The sequence below is a fragment of the Urocitellus parryii genome, chromosome 4 (assembly GCF_045843805.1).
Source record: "Urocitellus parryii isolate mUroPar1 chromosome 4, mUroPar1.hap1, whole genome shotgun sequence".
Lineage (NCBI taxonomy): Eukaryota > Metazoa > Chordata > Mammalia > Rodentia > Sciuridae > Urocitellus > Urocitellus parryii.
Genome location: NC_135534.1, coordinates 175,839,470 through 175,861,479, shown reverse-complemented (window position 1 = coordinate 175,861,479; position 22,010 = coordinate 175,839,470). Strand labels below are relative to the sequence as shown.

The 22,010-nt window shown below is 36.2% G+C and overlaps 1 protein-coding gene and 1 pseudogene across 2 annotated transcripts in view; both read left to right on the top strand.

Annotated features, from left to right (window-relative positions):
- Positions 1 to 22,010, top strand: part of Rnf38 (ring finger protein 38) — a 122,767-nt gene that overhangs the window by 74,136 nt on the left and 26,621 nt on the right. For both annotated transcript variants that reach the window (XM_077797064.1, XM_026415318.2), the window contains 2 exons: positions 6,423 to 6,572; positions 15,928 to 16,121. In XM_077797064.1, the coding sequence (XP_077653190.1) occupies positions 6,423 to 6,572; positions 15,928 to 16,121 (344 nt within the window). The remainder of the gene's footprint in view (positions 1 to 6,422; positions 6,573 to 15,927; positions 16,122 to 22,010) is intronic.
- LOC113175905 (cleavage and polyadenylation specificity factor subunit 7 pseudogene) lies at positions 11,477 to 12,025 on the top strand (annotated as a pseudogene).

Genomic DNA, 22,010 nt, shown 5'->3' with positions numbered 1-22,010 from the left:
ACTTAATTCATTGACTTTTGTTAAATTTTACAGAGTTGTGCAGCCATCAACACAGTCCAATTTTAGAATATTTTTATCATCCCCTCAAAATTCCTGTACCCATCCAAACCAATCTTTTGCATGGCTTGAGGAGGCACACACTGCTGGCTCCAATGTCCTTTCCCCTGCTCCACTAGCAAAATCTTCTTGGAAAATTATGCTTCCAAAAAGTGAAAGCTAACGAAACTTTTGCTTTAGGCCCAGTGATACAACTGTACTCAAAGCAACAGCGAGGTCTAAATTCTTAGAATGGTGGTGGTGGGGGATATCCCAGCAACAGGCACAGTACAAATGAATATCTCAGTGATTTATCCTGTCTCAATTTGATAGGTGGACTTGTGGGCAACAACTGGCTTTTGTTATTTTTTGTTTTGTGGTGCTAGAGATTAAACCCAGGCCTGGGTCTTGTGCATCCTAGGCACTCACTTTCTCCAGCACAATCACTGACTTAAGTGGTGATCTGCAGGTGAGCTTTTCCGCTGTCCTGATCAAAACTTTTTGCTTTGTCTTATTCTAACCAGATTCATAAAAAAAATTTTAAAAAAAAGGCAGGCTATGCTATCATTTGGTTACTTTGGAAGATTATTCTTTCAGTAGTTGAGTTCCTGTTTTAACATACTCTTCTAGGTGAAAGTGACATGCTGAATATGACATGGAGATTTGGTGTGCTTTTTTTAGTTTTTATTAAGATATTTATGTACCTTTAATTTATTTATTTATATGCAGTGCTGAGAATCAACTCAGTGTCTCCTACATGCTAGGCAAGTGCTCATCACACCCCCATCCCATCTTGGTTTTTCTTCATAATCTTCTAAATTTTTATCCAAAATTTATGAGATTCCAGGAACTTAACCCCAATTTTTAAAAAATATATTTATTTATATATATATTTGTGAAAAAATTTTTATGTGGCACTGAGGATCGAGCCCAGTGGTTCACACATGCCAGGCAAGCCTCTATTGCTGAGCCACAACTCCAGCTCCTTAACCCCAATTTTAATCATAACATTAACATGATTTTGTTCCTCTCTTACTTAATAGCATATGCATTTTTATTGCTATTTTTAATGGCCATGTAATAGTTCACCAAACTGGTGCACTATAATTTTTCTTAGCAATTACTTACTAAACATTAAGCTTTTTGGGGTACAGTGGTGCATGCCTGTAATCCCAGTGGCTGGGGAGCTGAGATGGAGATCACAAATTCAAAGCCAGCCTCAGCAATTTAGGAAGAACCTGAGCAATTTAGCAGGCAAGATCCTGTCTCAAAGTAAAAATTGAGAAGAGCTGGGGATATGGCTGAGTGGCTAAGTGCCCCTGGGTTTAATCCCCAGTACCAAAACAAACAAAAAAACCCATTAAGCTTACTTTTAAATTGTTGGTGGTATTGTGTTATGATGATGAACACATTTGTTCATGTTGCTTTTTCCTTATTTTGGAGCATAACAGAATTTATCAGATTAAAGATTGCAGATGCAGATTATAGGTATGCTTTTCAAATTGTTCATAAAATCTGCCAAATTGCTTCCCAAGAGTTTAACATTTGCTCTCATGGAAACATGAGAATATTTGGAATCTTAAGACAAGTTGGATTTGACTTCATTGTGTAGATGCCAAGACTTGGACCTAGAGGATTAAGGACTGGCTAGAGGCAACACTAAGCCCTTGACTCCTCTTCATCTGATGTTTTTTCTTTTTTGTATTCGGTTTTGATTGAGTGCTTTTGACCAGCCCATATGCTGCTAGTAACGGTGAACAATTTTTTTTTCTTCTGTGGAGTATTATGGCCAGTTTGGAGAAGACAGTTTATTTAAGCCTTTGAGCACCTTGTTCTGTAGAAAGTGCATTATTTTAGTGCTGCCCTAGGGGTCATGTACTTACAAATCCTGTGCCTCACCTTTTTTGGGAAAATGCAAATGAATGAAGAAGAAAGCTATTATCAGAAGCAGTTTTAGAAGGAATATGTTCTGGACAATGTCTCCTAAATTCTGTAATTTTTAGCACATTAACTGATAATAATTGTCAAACTCTCCAAGAAAAAGATTAAATTAAATTGTTGGTTATATATGACTACCAAAACAGAAAGGCAACATTAAAAGTTGTTCTGAAAATAACAAGTATTGGGGCTTAAAAGGTTAAACTGTTTTTTGTAAACAGTCTTGTGAAACTGTGAGGTTCCCCCCGCCCATTATGTGGGGGTAATTACTCATACGGTTATGTGTAAGTAAACATCAAAAACAAGAAATTCTAGAAGTTAGACTTAATCCTGTCTCAGGGATATTTCCATGGCTGGGCTTTTGCAAGTACAGGTTGCATCCTGAGAATAGGTTGAACAGTTATTTTATATTCTCCATGTTCTCCATATTCCCTAAGAATAGGTTGAAGTTAACCAAATCTTTGTAATGCTCAATAGTTTCCAGGCTAGAAAAAAATACTCATATCAATTTTCAGGTATACTTTAATATTATGTATGTATGTATGTATGTATTTGGGGAGGGGGTGCCAAGGATTTAATTCAGAGGCACTTGACCACTGAGCCACATCCCCAGTCCTGTTTTGTATTTTATTTAGAGAAAGGGTCTCACTGAGTTGATTAACACCTCGATTTTTGCTGAATCTGGCTTTGAATTTGAGGTCTTCCTGCCTCAGCCTCCCAAAATGCTAGGATTACAGGTGTGTGCCACTGCTCCCATCTTAACCTTACAAGTTTAACTGAGGAAGAATCAGTGAAAACTTATTTCAAACAATTTATAAGGAAACATACTTATTATTTTTAAGTAGGCCTTGTGGAATAATTGTTATTAACCAAAGAATTATAAAGAAGAATGTTTCTTTTAAAGATTAAACTAAAAGATAGTTTAGTACATTGAGTATGAACCTTAGTGTCTTATGGACTTGGGTTCAGATTATGTAATTTTGCTGTTTTTGAGGTATGGGCTTTAAGCAAGTTGATTAAACCTAATATGTAGTGCATAAATATTAGCCCAGTTCAGTTCCTGGTGAAGTTGGCTGTTACCAGATTGAGATTTGATTTGTTTTTCTGGTACTGGGAATGGAACCTAGAAGTTCTCTACCACTGAGCCACATCTTGGCCCTTTTTATTTTTAGATAAGGTCTCACTGAGTTACTCAGGGTGGTCTTGAACTTGCCTCTACTTCCCAAATTGTTGGGGTTACAGGCATGCCAGCCAAATTGAAGTTTTCAAAACTCCTGTATGCTTAAATTTAAAATACCTTTATTCTTTCATAATTAAATTCTGGAGAAACTTCCCTTGAGTTTAGAGGAAAAAATTTTATCCTAGTTTTATATACACGTTAATTTTATGTGATTTATTACAGATTACCACAAATCTGTTATAAAACATAAAATCTATAATATTACAATTTCCATATATCAGGAGTCTTGGTATGAGTTGTCTGCTGGGCCCCCTGCTCTAGTAAGTGTTCCAGCTCCTAGACACTGCTGTCAGGTCCCTGCCATATTGCCTCCTTTGTATCCCTTTGCACAGTGTAGTAGCTTGGTTTGAAGGGTTAGTAGGAGACCCTCTTCAGATTCAAGAATGGCTCAGTTCCTTTTCTTCAAGAACTTTCTCTGATGAAGTTGGGCCCACCCAGGATATCTCCTTCTTGATCAACTTAAAATTGACTGATATTGGCATATGAAATCTGTCTTATTTACAGTCTTGTCCATATATAAGATCGAAGGGTTGTACCTGAAGTGGGAATCTTGGGGGGCACCTTATATAATATTTTGCCTAACATATATATACCCAAAATGTTTTGTATGTCATTTTATCTGGTGGAGGTGGGGAGCTTGATCAAGCTTATCTATGGTTTTGTCCTATACTTATTTTAACTACATGATTTGAATGTAGCTTTCTTCCACTGTATTTTAGTCCTCCCTTTTTGTAGACAGTTGGAGCTTCTGACCAAAGGAGGCTGTTTTGAGTAGGATAGAATATGCTTGAAAATATTAAGGCCACAGGGGCCTAGTTTGTTTTATTGTTGTTGTTGTTGTTGTGATGTATTTTTTGTTTATATGTGACCAAAATCTTAAATTTTTAGAGGAGCAAAGAATGGAAGAGAGGAAACCTGACCCCTGATTTGTTTTCCTAAACAACTACTCGCACTAGCATTTTGTAAGACTCTTTGACTTGATTGTTGAAGGCAAATAACCTTATTTAAGTACACTATAAAAGTTATTTACCATACAAATTAAAATCATTAGAGGATTACAGAGAAACATTTTGAGAGAAAAGTGCTTTAAGATGATGAAAGCATTCCTTAGATTGAGCGAGGAGCCAGGAATTTTGAAAATACCACCTCTTTCTAGGAAATCTTTTCTTACTACTCTTACCCTCGGATCAGCTGGGGCTTCTACCTGTGTTCTATATTTGCCTCATTTAAATATTATACTATAGTTGACTGCTTGCATCTGTTTTCGTTTCTTAATTAGAATAAAGCTTACTCTGAAGGGTAGGATTCATGTTTTATCTTTATACCTTTCTTAGAACACTTAGCTCGTGGGAGGGAATCAGAAAATATTCCTTGATTCAGTGATATATACTTTATAGTGTTAAAGAATATTAACAGATTCATGTTTGTAGTACAGAGGTAAACTTAAGCTCATGTCCAAAAATTTTGTGTTGCAAATTAATAAATTCTAAAATACTGGCCCTTGTGATTTGCTTTTATTCCTAGGAGGGTATTTTAAAGTATTTTTACTCTTATTAGTGGGCATGGTTATGTTTACCAGGCTCATGGCAAGCAAGAAAAAAGGTTATAAAAGAACTAAGGAAAGTTATTACAGCAAGGGTATTAATATAATGAACATTCTACTGCTTTCCTTCTCCAACTTCTTCCTTATTCTCCAGCCATACTGAACATTTTGCAATTTCCTGACTATACTATGGTCTTTTGCCAGTTGTCCTAGTTTATAACATGTACTATTATTAAGGTACTTACACTATGTAGTGATTTACTTTTGTTTTCTTTTTATTTTGCAGTACAAGGGATTAAATCCAGGGCCTTGCTCATACTGGACAAGTGCTCTACCACTGAGCTGTATCCCCACCCTTTTGTAACATACTTCTCAGTGGTAGGAAACCATGCCTTTCTTTCTGGTCTAGTGCCTGTCAGATAGACACTTCAATAAATATGAATAAATGAGGCAATGAAACTCTAAAACACAAGACAGTGTTAAACTATGTGATATTTAGTGTGGAAACAAATACATAAACCTCAACCACCAAGAAGAATTTCACCCTCACTGTAGAGTAGAACAGGTTGTGTGCATGATTTTTTATTTTTATTTTTTTGGTACTTGGGATTGAACTCAGAGCCACTCAACTACTGAGCCACATCCCCAGCCCTTTTTTTTTTTTTTTTTGGTTTGTTTGTTTTATTTAGAGACAGGGTCTCACTGAGTTGCTTAGCACCTTGCTTTTGCTGAGGCTGGCTTTGAACTCACAATCCTCCTGCCTCAGCCTCCCAAGCCACTGGGATTACAAGCATGCACCACTTATGCCTAGCAGTGGGCATGATTTTTAAGATACTATAAACATATTTAAATATGAGGAGATTGAACCCAGGGACACTTTACCAGAGTTAACCTCTAGTTTTTTTAATTTTTATTTATTTATTCATTCATTTATTTTGATAAGAGTCTCACTAACTTGCCTGGTCTGACCTCAAACTTGCAAACCTACTGCCTCAGCCTCCCAAGTAGTTGGGTTTACAGGTGTGTACCACCACAAGCATTTAAAAAGAAGTTTATTTACTTTGGGGCTTATGATCTTATCCTTTATTCCTTAAGAAAATCTCTAGGCTTAAGTTGAGAGAGCAAAGATTACCAGTTAAACAAGGTTGCTATATATCATATGGTATACAGTCATATGTAAGATAGCTATAGAAGTTTTACCACGAATATTGTCAAGAATCCTATGCGTGATCATTTGGAAGGTTAACTAAAAGTAGAATGAGGGGAAAAAAATTGTTAGTCTAGGCACACACATTGTTAGTCTAGGCATTCTATACTTAAGATATGTAATACCACCTCAAGTTTTCTTAACATGAAATCTAACCTTTAGGATTTCAGAATTAACATCAATAGAAAAGGTGTACCCATAGGTATTTAGGAAACAAGAAGGATTTGGTGTTCTTGAGCCATGGCTCTTTTGCCTCAAAATTTTTATAAAGAGATCCATTGACAGAGGCAACCTTTGCCATCCTTATGTTTTGATGTTTAAAAATTTTCAAAATTTTTTCCTGTCTCTGCTAACAGAATCATCAAATACTAGAAAATCCACTGTCCTTCATAGGCTTGATTCTCCATGTTGGTGCAGCTAGCCATGAACTATCCTTTTCTTCTCCCTCTTTTTCCCAGATATCTCCCGGGGCCAATTCAGCACCTCTACCTGGCCATCCTAACAAGGTGATTTGTGAAAGGGTGAGACTTCAGAGCCTGTTCCCTCTCCTCCCAAGTGATCAGAACACTACCGTTCAAGAGGATGCTCACTTCAAAGCTTTCTTCCAGGTTCTTATATATTTACCCTTTCCCTACACAGGGCTGAAAGTCACAGATACATTCTTGGTTGTTTCTAGGAAGGCTTAAGACATTTCTTATTATCATCTTCTTATTTTCTGTTGTACGTGGGAATAAATATTCTTCTTAGAGGACTTCTTCAACATAACTTTCAGCCATTTTTTTCTGAAAAATGTTTGGCTTCTCTTGAAATATTTTTAAATTTTTTAACGATTTACCAGTCTGGTTTTGCAATCTTAGTCTTAATCACTTGTTCTAATAAGCCAAGTTTTGTTAGGAAAGTAGAAGGTAAAAAATGTGTGAAAGTGTGTAGGAAATGAAAAAATGAAAGCATATAAAATATTTTTATAAGCCATCATTTATTCATTTGCTTACTGCCCTGAGTTTCTAGTAATACATATTTCTGAGAGAAAGCATGGCTGTTTGGTTTCTGTGTCTTTTAGTTCCTATATGTTAATTACAATTTAAAATTAAAAAAAAATACAAGGTGAAGGCTGGGCACAGTGGTATGTGCCTATAATCTCAGATTCAGAAAGCTGAGGCAGAAAGATTGCAAATTTGAGGCAAGCCTAAGCAATGTAGCAGTTCCTTGTCTCACAATGAAATTAAAAGGACTTAGGTTGTAGCTCAGCGGTAGAGCACCCCCTGTTCAATCCCCAGTGCTGCTAAAAAATAAGATGAAAACAGGAAAGTTAAGAAGTTGTAAAAAGAATAAAATCATCTTTTTAGGTTGTTAGTGAAATTACTGAGATCTGCTAAAACATAAACCACGGGCTACTAAACTTTCAGACCATCCTCTTAATGGAATGTCATCCTCTTAATGGAACTTCCAGTAATGGAAGTCAGTCTTGCAATTTTACCAGAAAGAAACCAAATTATATAATTGCTTCTAGATGGTAGGCTTGTGGGCTAAGGCATGTATATGTACACCTGCAAACCTGAGGTAGTAAAGTATTTGATAATCAACACTGGGACTTAAAGAAAGGCAGCTCATTTCTGTTTGTGTGGAGAAACAGGTTGAAGCCTGGAACTGATTGGAAAAGGCTATATGACATATTAGTTGGACATATGAGAAGTTGGAAACATGAAACTGTGAAACTATGTGATCCAGGGTTCTTCAGTCTGAGTCTGATATTCTTTGTTGAAATTTGTGACAGGTTCTCTGCAAGTATTAAGTCTTTTGTTTGACTCTCAAACTAGTCTTCTAGTGTTAGATGAGCAAATAAAGTTTAAAAAGCTTCCTGAAGCTGGGTGCTGTGGAGTCTGTGATCCTAGTGACTTGGGAGACAGGAGGGTGCAAGGTCAAGGCCAGCCTCAGCAACGTAGTGAGACCCATCTCAAAATAAAAAAGACTGGGCATATGGTTCAGTGGTAAAAAGTGCCCCTGGGTTAAATCCCCAGTACCATAAAAACAAAACAAAATAATTTACTGAGACATCTGCTTAAATTCAGTTATTGACAGAGCAGGGACTCATTCAGCTTTAGCTATATCTTGTCCACTTTGTTATACTACTTTAGATATCAAAAGGCATTTCTACAAACTGCAGTATATATTAAGAGAATTATCTATATTGAATTGAATGACATATTGATGATTTTGATTATAGTATCAGTCTGCAGTAGCTTGATATTTAGTAGATGATGGATGGCTAAGAAAGAAATTGACTTAATACTCTTACTACTGCTACCAATAACAGTTATTTTATATTCTCCATGTCCTCCATATTCCCTTTAAGTCTCCAGGTACTCACTCAACATTAACCTTAAACTTAGAGATAGCTAGCTGCGAAATGCAATAGATTTAAGCTCATGTTTTAAAAATGGAAGTGCAATGTTAGAGCCTATCTATATTTGGGGTGTTTTGTTATTTTTTGGTTTGGGATCTGGTGATTGAATACAAAGCCTCATACATGTAGACACATACTCTTCCACTGAGCTGCATAAAACTTTATAGATCTTTCTTACAATCCTTTGAACTACTGATAATTCAGCTAATTTGATACCAAAGTTGAGTGTAATTTGTCAGTTCCAGCTATGCTTTTCATCCTAAGAAACTTGGTCACCTATAAAAAGGAAAACCTACCTAGTCATCTCCTTTCCTTACAAAGTTATTCCCTTAATGTGTTATGCTTTCTTTTCCTTAGCTTTTCCCCAAGTACCTTCCCTTCCAACTCATTCTACTTTCCTTCCCTTTGGAGTACTAAATTTTAAATATATTTACCTATCCTTTCAGTTTTTTTTTAAAGCACCTTCTCTACTTCCTTATTTTAGATAAGACTTCTCTTTTTTCAGAGAGGAAGCCCTATAACCTCCTCTAGGGGTAAAGAAATTATTGATTGTTCTCCCTACCCCACCCCCCAAGCATGGGGTTGGATATATGGATCGGAAGAAGGGCAGACATAGAGGAGAAAAAAAGGTATTGATCTTCCCCTAGATCCTTAATGTTCTCTCTCTTTTTTTAATGGTACCAGAGATTGAACCTAGGGACACCTTATCACTGAGCTTCATCCTCAGCCTGTTTTGTTTTATTTAACTGTTTAAGCTATAAACTACAGCTCTGAAAAATTAAATGTGATGTATAGATATAATTTTGTAAACTACCTTGTGTGATCCAAACAAAATTTCATACTTTCTCCTGCTTTCATCCTTCCATTGCAAAACAAAACTATGTTTATAGCTTGAATATTATAGTTACAGATATTTGCTGATTAGAATCTAGAACTAAAATACAGTGGAGCTCTAAAATATAGTGATTGAAAACAACACAAATTGTAGCATCAAATTAAATGAGTTTTTGTGAACCAATGGTGTTTTGTGTGATTAAAATTTGAGAAAAATCTAGGACATAACATCACTCACTAATTGTGCTCATCAAAATCTAGCCATGCAGACCTCCCTAGACCTTAGAAAGTTTTACATATACATACACACGTATATATATATATATTTGGATGTATATATCTCTTATGGGTTCTGGTGTATAGCCAATGATAATGTCATAGTATTTTCACACAACGTTGGGTCCTTTACATTCTGATGGAATTGCAATATGTTTTATCATAGTGTGCCACCAGCGTCTCTTTTTAAGCACTACTGCACATAAAACTTAATTTCTTTGAGCTTTTATGAAAAAACACAAACTTGGACCATGTCATTCTGGGAGGATATATTGGTTATTTAGTTGAGAGATTGAATTTTATAGTAAAATTTTTGAATTCAGGAGTATCAGAGCTGTACATCAAAAAATAAGTCCTGTGAAACAGGACTATGTACATTGTATGGTTGAAGGGCTATATATTTACCAAATTGTCTTTCAGAGAAACATTTTATATGTAGCTGAATATACCTTAAAATTAAGACTACAGCTATGGAAATTTAAATGTTATATCTATATTTATCTATATATCTCTCTCTCTATATATATAGAATTTTGTAAACTACATTGTGTGATCCAAACAAAAATTTCATACTTTTTCTGCTTGCATCCTGCCATTGCAAAACAAAAAAGGAATCTGTTATTCTTGATTAGCAAATTGATTATATCAAGTATTAAGTTTTCTAAGTGTTTTCACATTTATTATTTAAAATTGATAAAAATCTCTGAGAGTTTATTCTTCCTGGGCCATATGCAGTTAAATGTTGTCCCCTCCCTGCTTTGTCATAGAATGAGAAACTTCATGTTTTGTTAAAGATAGTTAAGGCTTGAGAAAATCTGGGAGTTCAAAGGAAAATTGGGAACTCTTGGATTGTGCTTATTTGTAAGTCTAAGGTGAAAGGTAGCCCTAATAAATGATTAACAAATAGAGGACTAGGTTACTAGAGGACATTGAATACACACACAAACACACACTATTGCTCCTTTGAGAAGGAAATCATGGGACTTAGTAATGATTGCTAAAATCAGAGGCACATATTAGTCACTGGTTTAGTTAGAACTTGGAACCCTTTTCCATTTTGGTGAGTTTTTGTGGCATAGCATCTCCTTTATTTCCAAGACTCCTTGATAGTTTTTACCTAAGATATAAAATATTTTTCTTTATCATATAATGACATCTGACTTCATGTAGTCCGCAGAGTTGCTGGAGCTAGATAAAAGAAGATGGCTCCAGTGGTTTATTTAAGGGGGTGCATCAAAGTCAGGGATAAGGTTTCAAGGGCAGAGTCTTGCTTCATGAAGTCTTGCAGTCAGCAGGTTGGTTGGCATCTTGACAGGTCACACCCATCTTCTGTGCTCTGTGGGACATTGCAGAGCGTAATAGGAATTCAAGTGTTTCTGGGAAGTCTTAGAGGAAATGTCCACTGGAAGTTAGTTCCCCAGACACTAGATATTTCTATTCACTAGGCTGTGATGTCAACAAAGTCCACACACATAGCTCTTAGCTTTGGCATGCTGAGGTAGAATTCCTGCCCAGAAAAGTTTGTAAGTGGGGTCTGGGATGGGGGAAGTGAATATTATGGGGCTGGTCAACTGTCACAGTTGTCAGAAACTTGAGTGTGTCAGAATTCTAAGAGTGGAAATACCTCAAGGGACCCAATTGGATATTCTAGAAATTATAGAAGCTTGTACCCTCATCTGCTTAGGTGGCTAAGCCCCCCAGTGTACAGCACTACTTCGTTCACCTTCCTTCAGCCCTTCCCCTGATGAGTCTACTCTCACCTCTACTACCACTCCAAGCTTTGGGGCAGCTCCTCCCCCTCCCTCCCCCGCCTCCCCTCCCCCTCCTCCCCTTCCCCTCCTCCTACCCCTTTCCCTCCCCCCTCCCCTCCTCCTCCCCTCCATCTCCTCCTCCCATCCCTCTCCCCTCTTCCCGTCCTCTCCCCCTCCTCCTCCTCCTCCCCCTTCCTCCTCCTCCCCCCTTCCTCCTCCTCCCCTTCTCCCCTCCCCTCCTCTCCCTCCTCCTCCCATCTACTATCAACATCTCATCCCCTTCTCTCCTCAGTTACCTCCTCTGTACCTTCCCCTGGGGCTATCCCACCTGCCCTTAACCTAAATCCAGGCTGCTTCTCCCCCACCAAATTCTACAGTGGAGCTTCCACCAGATACATACACGGAGACCTCAACACCCTAAAATCATCATGGCAGACAACATTCGGGCCCTTTGCCCTCTACAGTGAGTGAAACCAAATTTAAAGAGATCATGAATTGAAACAGCAATATTCAGCAGTGCCATTTCCAAAGCAGTGTCTGGAGCTAGTGCAAGGGATTACAATGACGTGATTGAGATCCACAGTCACTACAGTTATCAAGCAGTCCTGGGTGACCAATCATGAGCATTGCCCCATTCTTATATCCTCTTCTTAAGAACTGTCTTCATGGCACTGAGGACAAGTCCTACTGTATGTGTGCCAGTGAGAGCTCTTCCAGGAAGACATTGCTTCAGAGAGGTCACCCAGCCAGTCCTGGAAGAATCGAAGAAGGCCCCAGAATCTGTAATGAAGGTTGACACGATGCTTATTTCCAACAAGGAACTGGGACCACAAGTGATGCTGGAATAGAGAGCAGGATCAGCCCCAGTGGGAAGCAGATGTTTGTGTGTTTTTTTTTTTTTTTTTTTAACTAGTTGTGACAGCAAAATGCATTTCAATTCATCATACACAAATGGAGCACAACATTTCTATGTCCTGATTGTACACAGTGTAGAGATGCACCATTCATGCAAGTAGGGTAATGATGTCCATCTCATTCCACCATCTTTTCTACTTCCATAACACCTCTCCACCACCCTTCCTTTGCCCAATTCAAAGTTCCTCCATTCTTCCCATGTCCCCCACCCCCATCATAGATCAGCATCCACTAATCAGAGAAAACATTTGACCTTTAGTTTTTTGGGTTGGCTTACTTTGCTTAGCATAATATTCTCTAACTCTAGTGGAATGCATTTTTAACACTTGCCTCCAGGGTTGTTTTCACTTCTAATAATGATGTTTTGGTTATAAAATGGTTTGATATTAATAGAGGTATAATTTTATAATCATTTTATCAGACACTTAATGCTAAGTGTAATCCTACACATCTTCTTTCTCACCTCCCTTGATCCTTAGTTCATACCAGTGTTCTGTATAATAATTTCTCTACAGTTTCAGTACCAAATAAGGACAGTAACTTGAACCTGATTTGAATCTGTATCATATGAATTTTAAGTTGTCATCATCTGGTATTTTGAAAGTCAGTCCACTGGCATAGAATCAATGAGAGAAAAGAATTTCTCCCCCTGAGAATTCAAAACATCTTTTATAGCAATTTATCCTTTTAGGCTTTTTCTTAAGAGAGTCCCTTATCTCTCTTAGTTCAGTAGTTCTCAAAGTTTGGTCTCATACAAGCAGCATCAGGCATCATCTTGGATCATATTAGAAGCACCAGTTTTGGGTTGTCAATCCCAAACCTTATGATATAGAGACTGGGGATTGAGGCCAGAATCCGATGTTTCCAAGATATGCAGAAGTCTTAAGAACTGTTGTTTTGCTGGGCACCATGGTACACATCTGTAATCCCCAGTGGCTTGGGAGGCTAAGGCAGGAGGATCTTGACTTCAAAGCCAGCCTCAGCAACGGTAAGGCGCTAAGTGGCTCAGGAAGGCCCTGTCTGTAAATAAAATACAAAATAGGGCTGGTGATGTGGCTCAGTGGTTGAGTGCCCCTGAGTTCAGTCCCCAGTAAACCACCCGCCCCAGCTCAAACCCCTAGTTAACCCCCCACAAGAAAAAAAAATAACTGTTATCTTTTATCCCCTCCATATTCAACGTTATGTTTACTTCTATCAAGAGTTGTAGTAGCATGGTTATAGATGAGTTTTTTTAATTTTAATTTCTAAGCCTAAGAGATTCACAGCATGTATAGGGAAATTTAGACTCCAACTCTAATGTGAGATGTGAACCTGGGTTTAAATTCTTGAGAGAGAAATCCATCCTGCACTTGACGTCCAGATAGAGCCAGGTGTTTCCTTGCTGACTCTATGCCAGTGGGATGACTTTTCCTATTATTAAGTATATGGCTTTGGAAGTTTTAACTTCTTGCAAGGGTCTTAGTGATGTCTTTAGATCTTTGTTTCATGATTTTTATATTTAGGCCGATTTTTGTCACAATAGAAGTCTTTATAGAGTTATTTATCAAAGCACAATTCAGGAAGTACAATGGTAATCCTTCATGCCTTGTTCTAGGTTGATTTTAATTATTGAAAATCAGTAAACATTCTTCATTGTGTCAGGGTTATTAGTAATTTACTCATTGCAGAACGAAGAGCATGTTTGGCCCATGGAGAAGGAAATGTAATCTTCTTACTACCTATTCCACTCAAAGAATGCTCTAGATTACAAGATCAGATGGAGTTGATTCCTTTATTTTGCTGAACTCTGATTGCCTTTTATCTTTTTTATGACATGGGCCATTTGCTTAAATTTTACTAATTACTTCCATGATCACAGACATACTGTTTTTTAGTTCGATCATTTTTCTTAAGAGCCACCTGGCTAATTGTTTTTATTTGGAATGATTACTTTTCAGACTTGCTGCATTGCCATTCCTGAGATTTCTTTTGATTGCACTTTTGTATTTATTCTACCTTTTATTGGAACATATCTCTCTTTCAAATCTTGAGAGGAAATGGTCAAGCATATACATAAAATACATAAAATTTTCTGATGTACGAGAATCAATTTTTTTAAGTCTTAGTAGTCAGTACATCTGGCAAGTTCTTGTTTTTGTCCTTACTAGATTGATAGTTTGGAGACTAATAGTTTAGAGTATAAAATTATAGATTCAATGTTATCTTACCTTAAAGTATTTTTAGTATCCTTTGTTTCTTCTGTTTTTTTTTTTAATTTTTTTTTTTTTTTGTAGCTTATTTCACTTCCCTTTTCTGGAAACAGGATGTTTTTGAGTTCCTTAAACTACTAGAATTGATAAGGATGTGATGAAACCACATTGTATATAGTATACTTTTTTTAATATATATATATAGTATACTTTTTAATGTTTCCCTGTCCCTGTATCCATCCTGGCTTCCTATTACCTTCAGTAAAAAAAAAAAATTAAGATGTACCAGAGAACTAATGAATAAGTAGCTTGCCTCCCTTCACTTCTGTTTGTCTTTTCTTTTTTACTTATGTGAAATTATCATAGCACAAAGAGAAGGAGAGGAACTTTTCTCAGCTTTATAAGAACTATAAAGCATACTTTCATAAATATAAGAACTATAAAGCATACTTATATTTCATATAAGAACTATAAAGCATACTTTCATAAATGGTTCTGAACTATTTTCTATTTTTATTGTGACAATTGAATTGTAATATTAAATATAGAAGGAAAATGGCATGACTTTTGGAACATCTCTGCTGAATAATTTGGAATGATCAAATGTAATCATTTGGCAATTTGCTTCATTCCTCCCAATTTAAAGAAAGCAATCAGTTGTTTTATGTTTATCTTTAAAAAAAATCCTACATTGTAATATGTAGATATGTGGACTCTTTTGGGTAATGTTTTAATATGACATTTGTGCATGTAATAGGAATCTCTCTCTCTCTTTTTTTTTTTTGCAACCTAAATTTGTACCCTAATATCTAAGTAGTTAAAACTTGTAGGAGTAGATTGGAAAATAGGTCTGTTAGAAAACATGTAGTTCTCTCAGATTTTCAGCTAGTTTGTACTTTTGTAAGACTCAATTGAGAAATCAAATTGGATGGGGAAAATCCTGGAAAGTCAATAATGCAATTAAGTGATCATATCAGTTTTGTGACCCTTGAAAATGACAAATCCCAAAGTGCTGTGACATTTTAATTAGGAAATGATGATCTATATCAGTTGACTATTTCTGTTTGATATAAATCTTACTTTCTCTGTGTAATCATCATTAAAAATATATGTGTAATAGCCCAAACAGAGAGAGAATAGTAGTGGTAATAGTAATAGAATTTAGAAGCAAGTTGAGGGCCTGTGAGATGGAGGGGGTATCCTAAACCAAACTTTGAACTTGTCAATTGATGGTTAGAGGATTAACTGGTAATTGGCAAAGAGCATGGTAGAATTTCTCAAGTTGATTAGGATTTTAAAGATAAGGTCAAGTACTATATTAAAGCTCATTGTACTATCATATGCCTTATATATTGTTACCTGACATTTTATCATTAATTTTTTAAAAAGTTAATTTTTCATTTGATAATATTTGTTGTGCATCTCACTTCTTTCTACCTTTAACAGCATTTTCTTTAGGGGTTTACATTTAGATTTATAGTGCATGTGTATTCTCATTTACATTTTGGGGGTAAATATATTTAATTATGCATGTGCAGTATTATGAAATCCTTAAAAGGCCTTATTCAGTTGATTGATTTTGTTGCATTGACAGAGTGAAGATAGTCCGAGTCCTAAGAGACAGCGCCTCTCTCATTCAGTCTTTGATTATACATCAGCATCACCAGCTCCCTCACCACCAATGCGACCATGGGAGATGACATCAAATAGGCAGCCCCCTTCGGTTCGACCAAGCCAACATCACTTCTCAGGGGAACGATGCAACACACCTGCACGCAACAGAAGGAGGTTAGTTGGTTATAATTTATTTCTTAAAATTTTCTTTTATTAGTAGATTTGTAATTTTAACATCAGAAGACATATTTGTATAGGCATTTCATTAACACATCAGTGGATGCACATGTGCACATGAACATGTACTAGATTTTAAGAGATCATTTATCTTGTAATTGACATCTGAAGAAATTGAGAGGGATAAAGTGATTTACCTAAAGTCCTTCTATGACGTTATATATTTTTTGTTGGTGGTGTTTCAGTGCTGAGGAACCAATCCAGGTCCTTGTGCATGCTAGTCAAGCAAGTGTTTTACCACTGAGCCACATCCCCCACCATATATGAATTCAGTTTTACCTTATGGTTTAAAACTTTATGTGGGCTAGTCTATAATCCTGATTACTGAAAAATGCATTCTATAGTTCATAACTGTAAGGAAATATGGACATTTAGGAATAAACTATCTCTTTGCCACTCCATTCCTGTTTCTTCTGTATCCCCTAAAGCAATTAGGAACTTAAGTATGTTTCTTATTTAAAAAGAAATAAATAAATAAAAATTTTAAAAAAATGTGACGCCTGAGTTGTGGAAGAATAACTGAAGTTCACTTTTAGTCCTCCTTTCCACCAGACTTGGCTCTTGCCTTTTCTTCCTGAGTGCATTTCTTCCTGAGCTTCCTCTTTTGTTGTTGCTTGAGGTCATAAAATTCTTATTCCAGGTAATTGTCTAATTGGGGTGACATACCTGTTTGCATATCCAGGATGTTGATAATCAAAGGAAAGTAATAATCTTGAATTAGGAAAGTATTATTGACTAAATGTTTTTGTGTACCTCCAAAATTCATATGTTGAAGTCATAACCCCTTACTGTAGGTGGTATTTGGAGATGTGACCTCTAAGGGAAGTACCTAAGGTTAAATGTGGGTATAAGGGGTGGGACCTTTGTCTAATAGGATTAGTGTCCTTTTAAGGGAGAGGCATCAAAAAATTCATTCTCTGCCATATATAAACACAGTGAGAAGTGGTTGTTTCAAGTCAGGAGAAGACCTCTCTCCAGAAATCAGTCATGGTGGCATCTTGATCTTAGACTTCAAGCCCCAAAACTTTGAGAGAATAAGATCCTATTTAAGCTACCCAGTTTGTGTTATTTTTATGGCATCCTGAGCAGATTAATACAGAAGAAATACCACAATCACCGTTCTGTTTTCCAAATGAACACAGATTCCAAACATGGTAACTGAGCTATATTCTGTTGTGACACTAAGACTTACTCTCAGTACATTATTAGTCAATTATATGGAACAATTTTAGTAAAATAATGTATGGCTACTAGGCCAATTGTTTTATAGCTGTTAAATAAGCCCGAGAAAATAATTTTTGTTTTATTTTGGGTTTTAGAGTTTTTGTTTGTTTTGCTTTTATTTTTGTATTTTTTTTAATATGGCAAATTGTCATATACTGAAAACATGTAAAACAAATTATGGTAAAAAAAATAGCAAACACATATACTCAAAACCTAGGTTAAAATAGAACTTTATTGATTCCACAAAACAAAAGAGTGGGTTGCCACCACTGCGTGCCTCTACCTCCTCCACCTGCCATTTTCCTTCCTCCTTCCTAGAGGGTGAACTCATCTAGGAATTTGTCATTGTTCTCTATATTTCGCCCCCCCCTCCTTTTAGTGGGGGGTGGTACTTGGGATTGAACTCCAAAGCACTCAACCACTGAGCCACATCCCCAGCCCTATTTTGTATTTTAGTGACAGGGCCTCACTGAGTTGCTTAGCACCTCACTGTTGCTGAGGATGGCTTCGAATCCACGATCCTCCTGTCTCAGCCTCCCAAGTCGCTGGAGTTAAAGGCATGCGCCACCCTGCCCAATTTTCATTATAGTTTTTAATGCCTGTTGGTGTTTTTCCTTTTTTTTAAGCTACTAATATGAGGATTAAACCCAAGGGCATTGGTGGCAGAAGTTTATTTTTACTATGACATAAGCTTTCATTTTATTAAGGTACCACACTGTATATCTACCTACTGATGGTAATGACTGGGTCAAGTCTTCTACTGTTACAAAGAAATATTAGGAAATTTCATATAGGCATTTCCTCATGTACATGTGTAAAAGCTACTAGGCTATAGAAAAATGCTCTGGGTCAAGAAGAAAGTGTCAGATTATAATAGTAACTAGGTATAGAATCTTGAATTAATAAGAAGTATCATGCTCTTCATTCATGGCAATACAAAGGTGGTGTAAGGAGAATTTAACTGTCTAGAAAACTAGCTTCTTGTATATTCTGTATACAACTTTAAGCTTGACTGCCCAATTTTCTCCTAGAGGCCAGCTGTGCAAGAAGATGTGATTTTGAAAGTAATGTAGCAAGATTTTAGATGCAAAGATGCACAAAATCAGGAAATAACCAAACACTTGAAAGAAACCAACAAAGTGAAAGATACTACGTGTAATAAAACAACTTGAATAAATAGAGGCATTATACTCAGTAATTAACAGAATTACTTGAATAGTTAAAAGAAATTAGAATTGTAGATTAAGTATGAGAGATGCAAGAGGATATTCATAAAAATCAACTTGGAGAGGCTGGGGTTATAGCTCAGCGGTAGAGCACTTGCCTCACACATGTGAGGTGGTGGGTTCCATCCTCAGCACCACATAAAAATAAATACAGTAAATACATTTTTAAAAATCAACTTGGAAATCTCAATTAGTAAAATTTAATAAGTGGTCAGAAAAAGTGGAGTTTCCCAAAATGTCTTATAAAAAGGACAAAATAGAAAGTATGGGGAAATAAATTTAAATAATGATATCAAACTATCAGTTTTATATATATGTCTAGTAATATTTTCAGTTATATATGTCTAATAATATTTATATTTTGCAACATAAATAAAGTTTTAAAAGAATAATACAAAATCACTTTTCAGAATTGGAGAAAAACTGAGTTTTAAGCAGGATCTTGGTGAAATTTCAGAACATACACCAAGGAACAAACACTAGCCTCGGCAAAAGCAAAGCTCTAAGAAACTCAGTGACTCTCTCTCTAAATAAAATACACTGAACCACATCCCCAGGGCTGGGGATGTGGTTCAATGTTCCAGTATCCCAAAGTTCAATTCCCGATACAACTACTACCACCAATAATAATAATAATAATTATTATTCACAGATAACTTGAAGTGGAAAATAGACCATACACAAAGAAATGAGAACCAAATTGACCATAAGCTTGTCTAACATTAACCGCATTATATATAAGAAGGCAGTAGAGTACATCTTCAGAGTTATGTGAGAATTTACATTTTGCTTTGAATTGTACCTGCTGATTTATCATTTTAATGTCAGAATGTAAAAGCATTTTCAGATATATAGATACATATTCAGAAAATTAACCAGCAAGAGATCCTTTCTGCTTGTATTATTAAATATTATGCTCTATCCAGGAAGCAGAAGCAGAATAATAAATACAAGAAATAGGGTTCAAGACCATTGGTTAACAATGAAAACAAAAACATGCTAATTCTGAATAAGGGTCTGTTGTTTACGAAAGAAATTCAGAAAAGGTCAGAACATGAGAAGGGGATAGAACAGAGAGATGATTTTAGAAAAATGAATATATGTGTTTGAAAACTTCCAGTGACTGATCACTGAAAGATTAGCATGTATAATTTCCACACATTTAAATAGATAGCATATATATAAAAATCAGTACAACAAAGGCAAAAAAGTGAGGTTAAGAAGAACAGCATTGTGCTGTTTTACAAGTGTTAGACCTGAAGCAAATGGCAAAGTACATATCCATCACTGGTAGAAATATTGCAGCTGAAAGAAATATTTGTCTTTCTTCCTTGTTTTCAGGTTTCAGTAATTCTGAATAAACATTCTAGCGCAAAGTTGTGCAGCAGAGGCAATGAGATGCAGTCAATATAGGAATGATAGGGATCAAAATCATGAAGGGACTTTCCTGTTAGCACAGCAGGATCTTGTTTTGTGATTATTTCAAGACCTTCATAGGAATTACTTTTGAATAGGGAATGAGTAACAGTGACAGTAATTGTGAGGGGAAAAAATAGTGTAGGGTAAAGGTTTGTGGACAGATGGGATTTTGGGAGGGGAGGGGGGAAATGTTTACATACACCATATAACATGGGTTAGCATAAATATGTGTATATACAAATATTTCTTTCTGCTTTATTTGTTTTATTTTTATTGTGAATTCAACCCAGGACATCATGTATGCTAGGCAAGTGCTCAGCAGTGAGCCACATCCCCAGCCCTTGTTCTGCTTTCTTAGCCTGGAAACAGTGAATGCTCCTAGTATCTGGTCTTGGCTTCCAGATACCATTCTGCAGTAAAGGAACCAGGGCTTTTGTAGAACTGTTTAAATCCAGGGCTGGAGTAATGAAACTACAAAGATGACCCTGGAGTAAATTGTGGTTCCAGATATTAAAAACATGGGAGTATATTGAACGAGAGCACAGGAGCCAAGCTGAAAGTGTTCCCAATGGAACAATTTGAATAACAAAGTAAAATAGTAGTATAGATTATAGCCCAGTGAGCAGAGTAAATATTCATGAATCCATATTGATCATAAGCAACTGAATAAACAAATGAGAGATGAGTGACAACTCTTCCTTATAGAATTCCTGTTAATAAATATACAGTGGGGCATGGTGGTGCACACCTGTAATCCTAGCAGCTCAGGAGGATGGCAAGTTCAAAGCCAGCCTCAGCAATGACAAGACACTAAGCAATTCGGTGAGACCCTGCCTTTAAATAAAATACAAAATAGGGTTTGGGAATTGTGGCTCAGTGGTTTAGTGCCCCTAAGTTCAATCCCCAGTAACTCCCTCCCATCCCCGCCCCAGTACACACACACATACACACAAGCTATCAGGAGAATAGAAAATCACCATTGGAATGGTATAATGATTGCAAATCTATGTATTTTGAAAATTATTGATGAAACCTACTTAAATTTGTAACTTTTTAGAGCCAATGAAGAGCTAAAGCAATTATTTAATAGTTAAGTTTACCTAAGAATATACTGTCAATGGGTATCTAAGAGAGTGAATACAGAATCCTGATGGATCATAATAGTAGCATGTTAGTTTATTCCACTTTGTTCAATAAAACGTACATGAAGCATCAAGTTTATAAAATAAAGTGAAGTATAGAAGTATCCATTTTATTATTTCTTGACTTTCTGGATTATTTACATCGGTACTAAAAATGAAGATAAACCACTCATTTTCCTTTACTGTTTTTGCTTTTAGTCAAAGAGAATGTACTAGATTTTTTCAATGTAATTCTTTTTTATGCTAATTTGTTATATATGACACCAGAATGCATTATAATTCATATTACACATATAGAGCACAATTTTTCATATCTCTGATTTATAGAAAGTATATTCACAGGCTGGGGTTGTGGCTCAGCTCTACCGCTGTGCCACAACCCCAGCCTGTGAATATGCTTTCTTGATCAAACCCAAATCACCCTGGATTTGATCCTCAGCACCACATAAAAATAAGTAAGTAAAATAAAGATATTGTGTCCAACTACAACTAAAAAATAAATATTTAAAAAATAAAGAAAGTATATTCACAACATTCATTTCTTCATACATGTACTTAGTTAGGGTAATGATATCTATCTCATTCCACCATCTTTTTTATCCCCGTGCCCCAGTCCTTGCCCTCTCAATCCTTTCCCCTATCTAGAGTTCATCTAATCTTCCCATGCTCCCCCTCCCAACTCCACTATGAATCAGTCTCCTTAAATCAGAGAAAACATTTGGCATTTGGTTTTTGGGGATTGGCTAACTTCACTTAGCATTACCTTCTGCAATGCCATCCATTTACCTGCAGATGCAATGATTTTATTCTCTTTT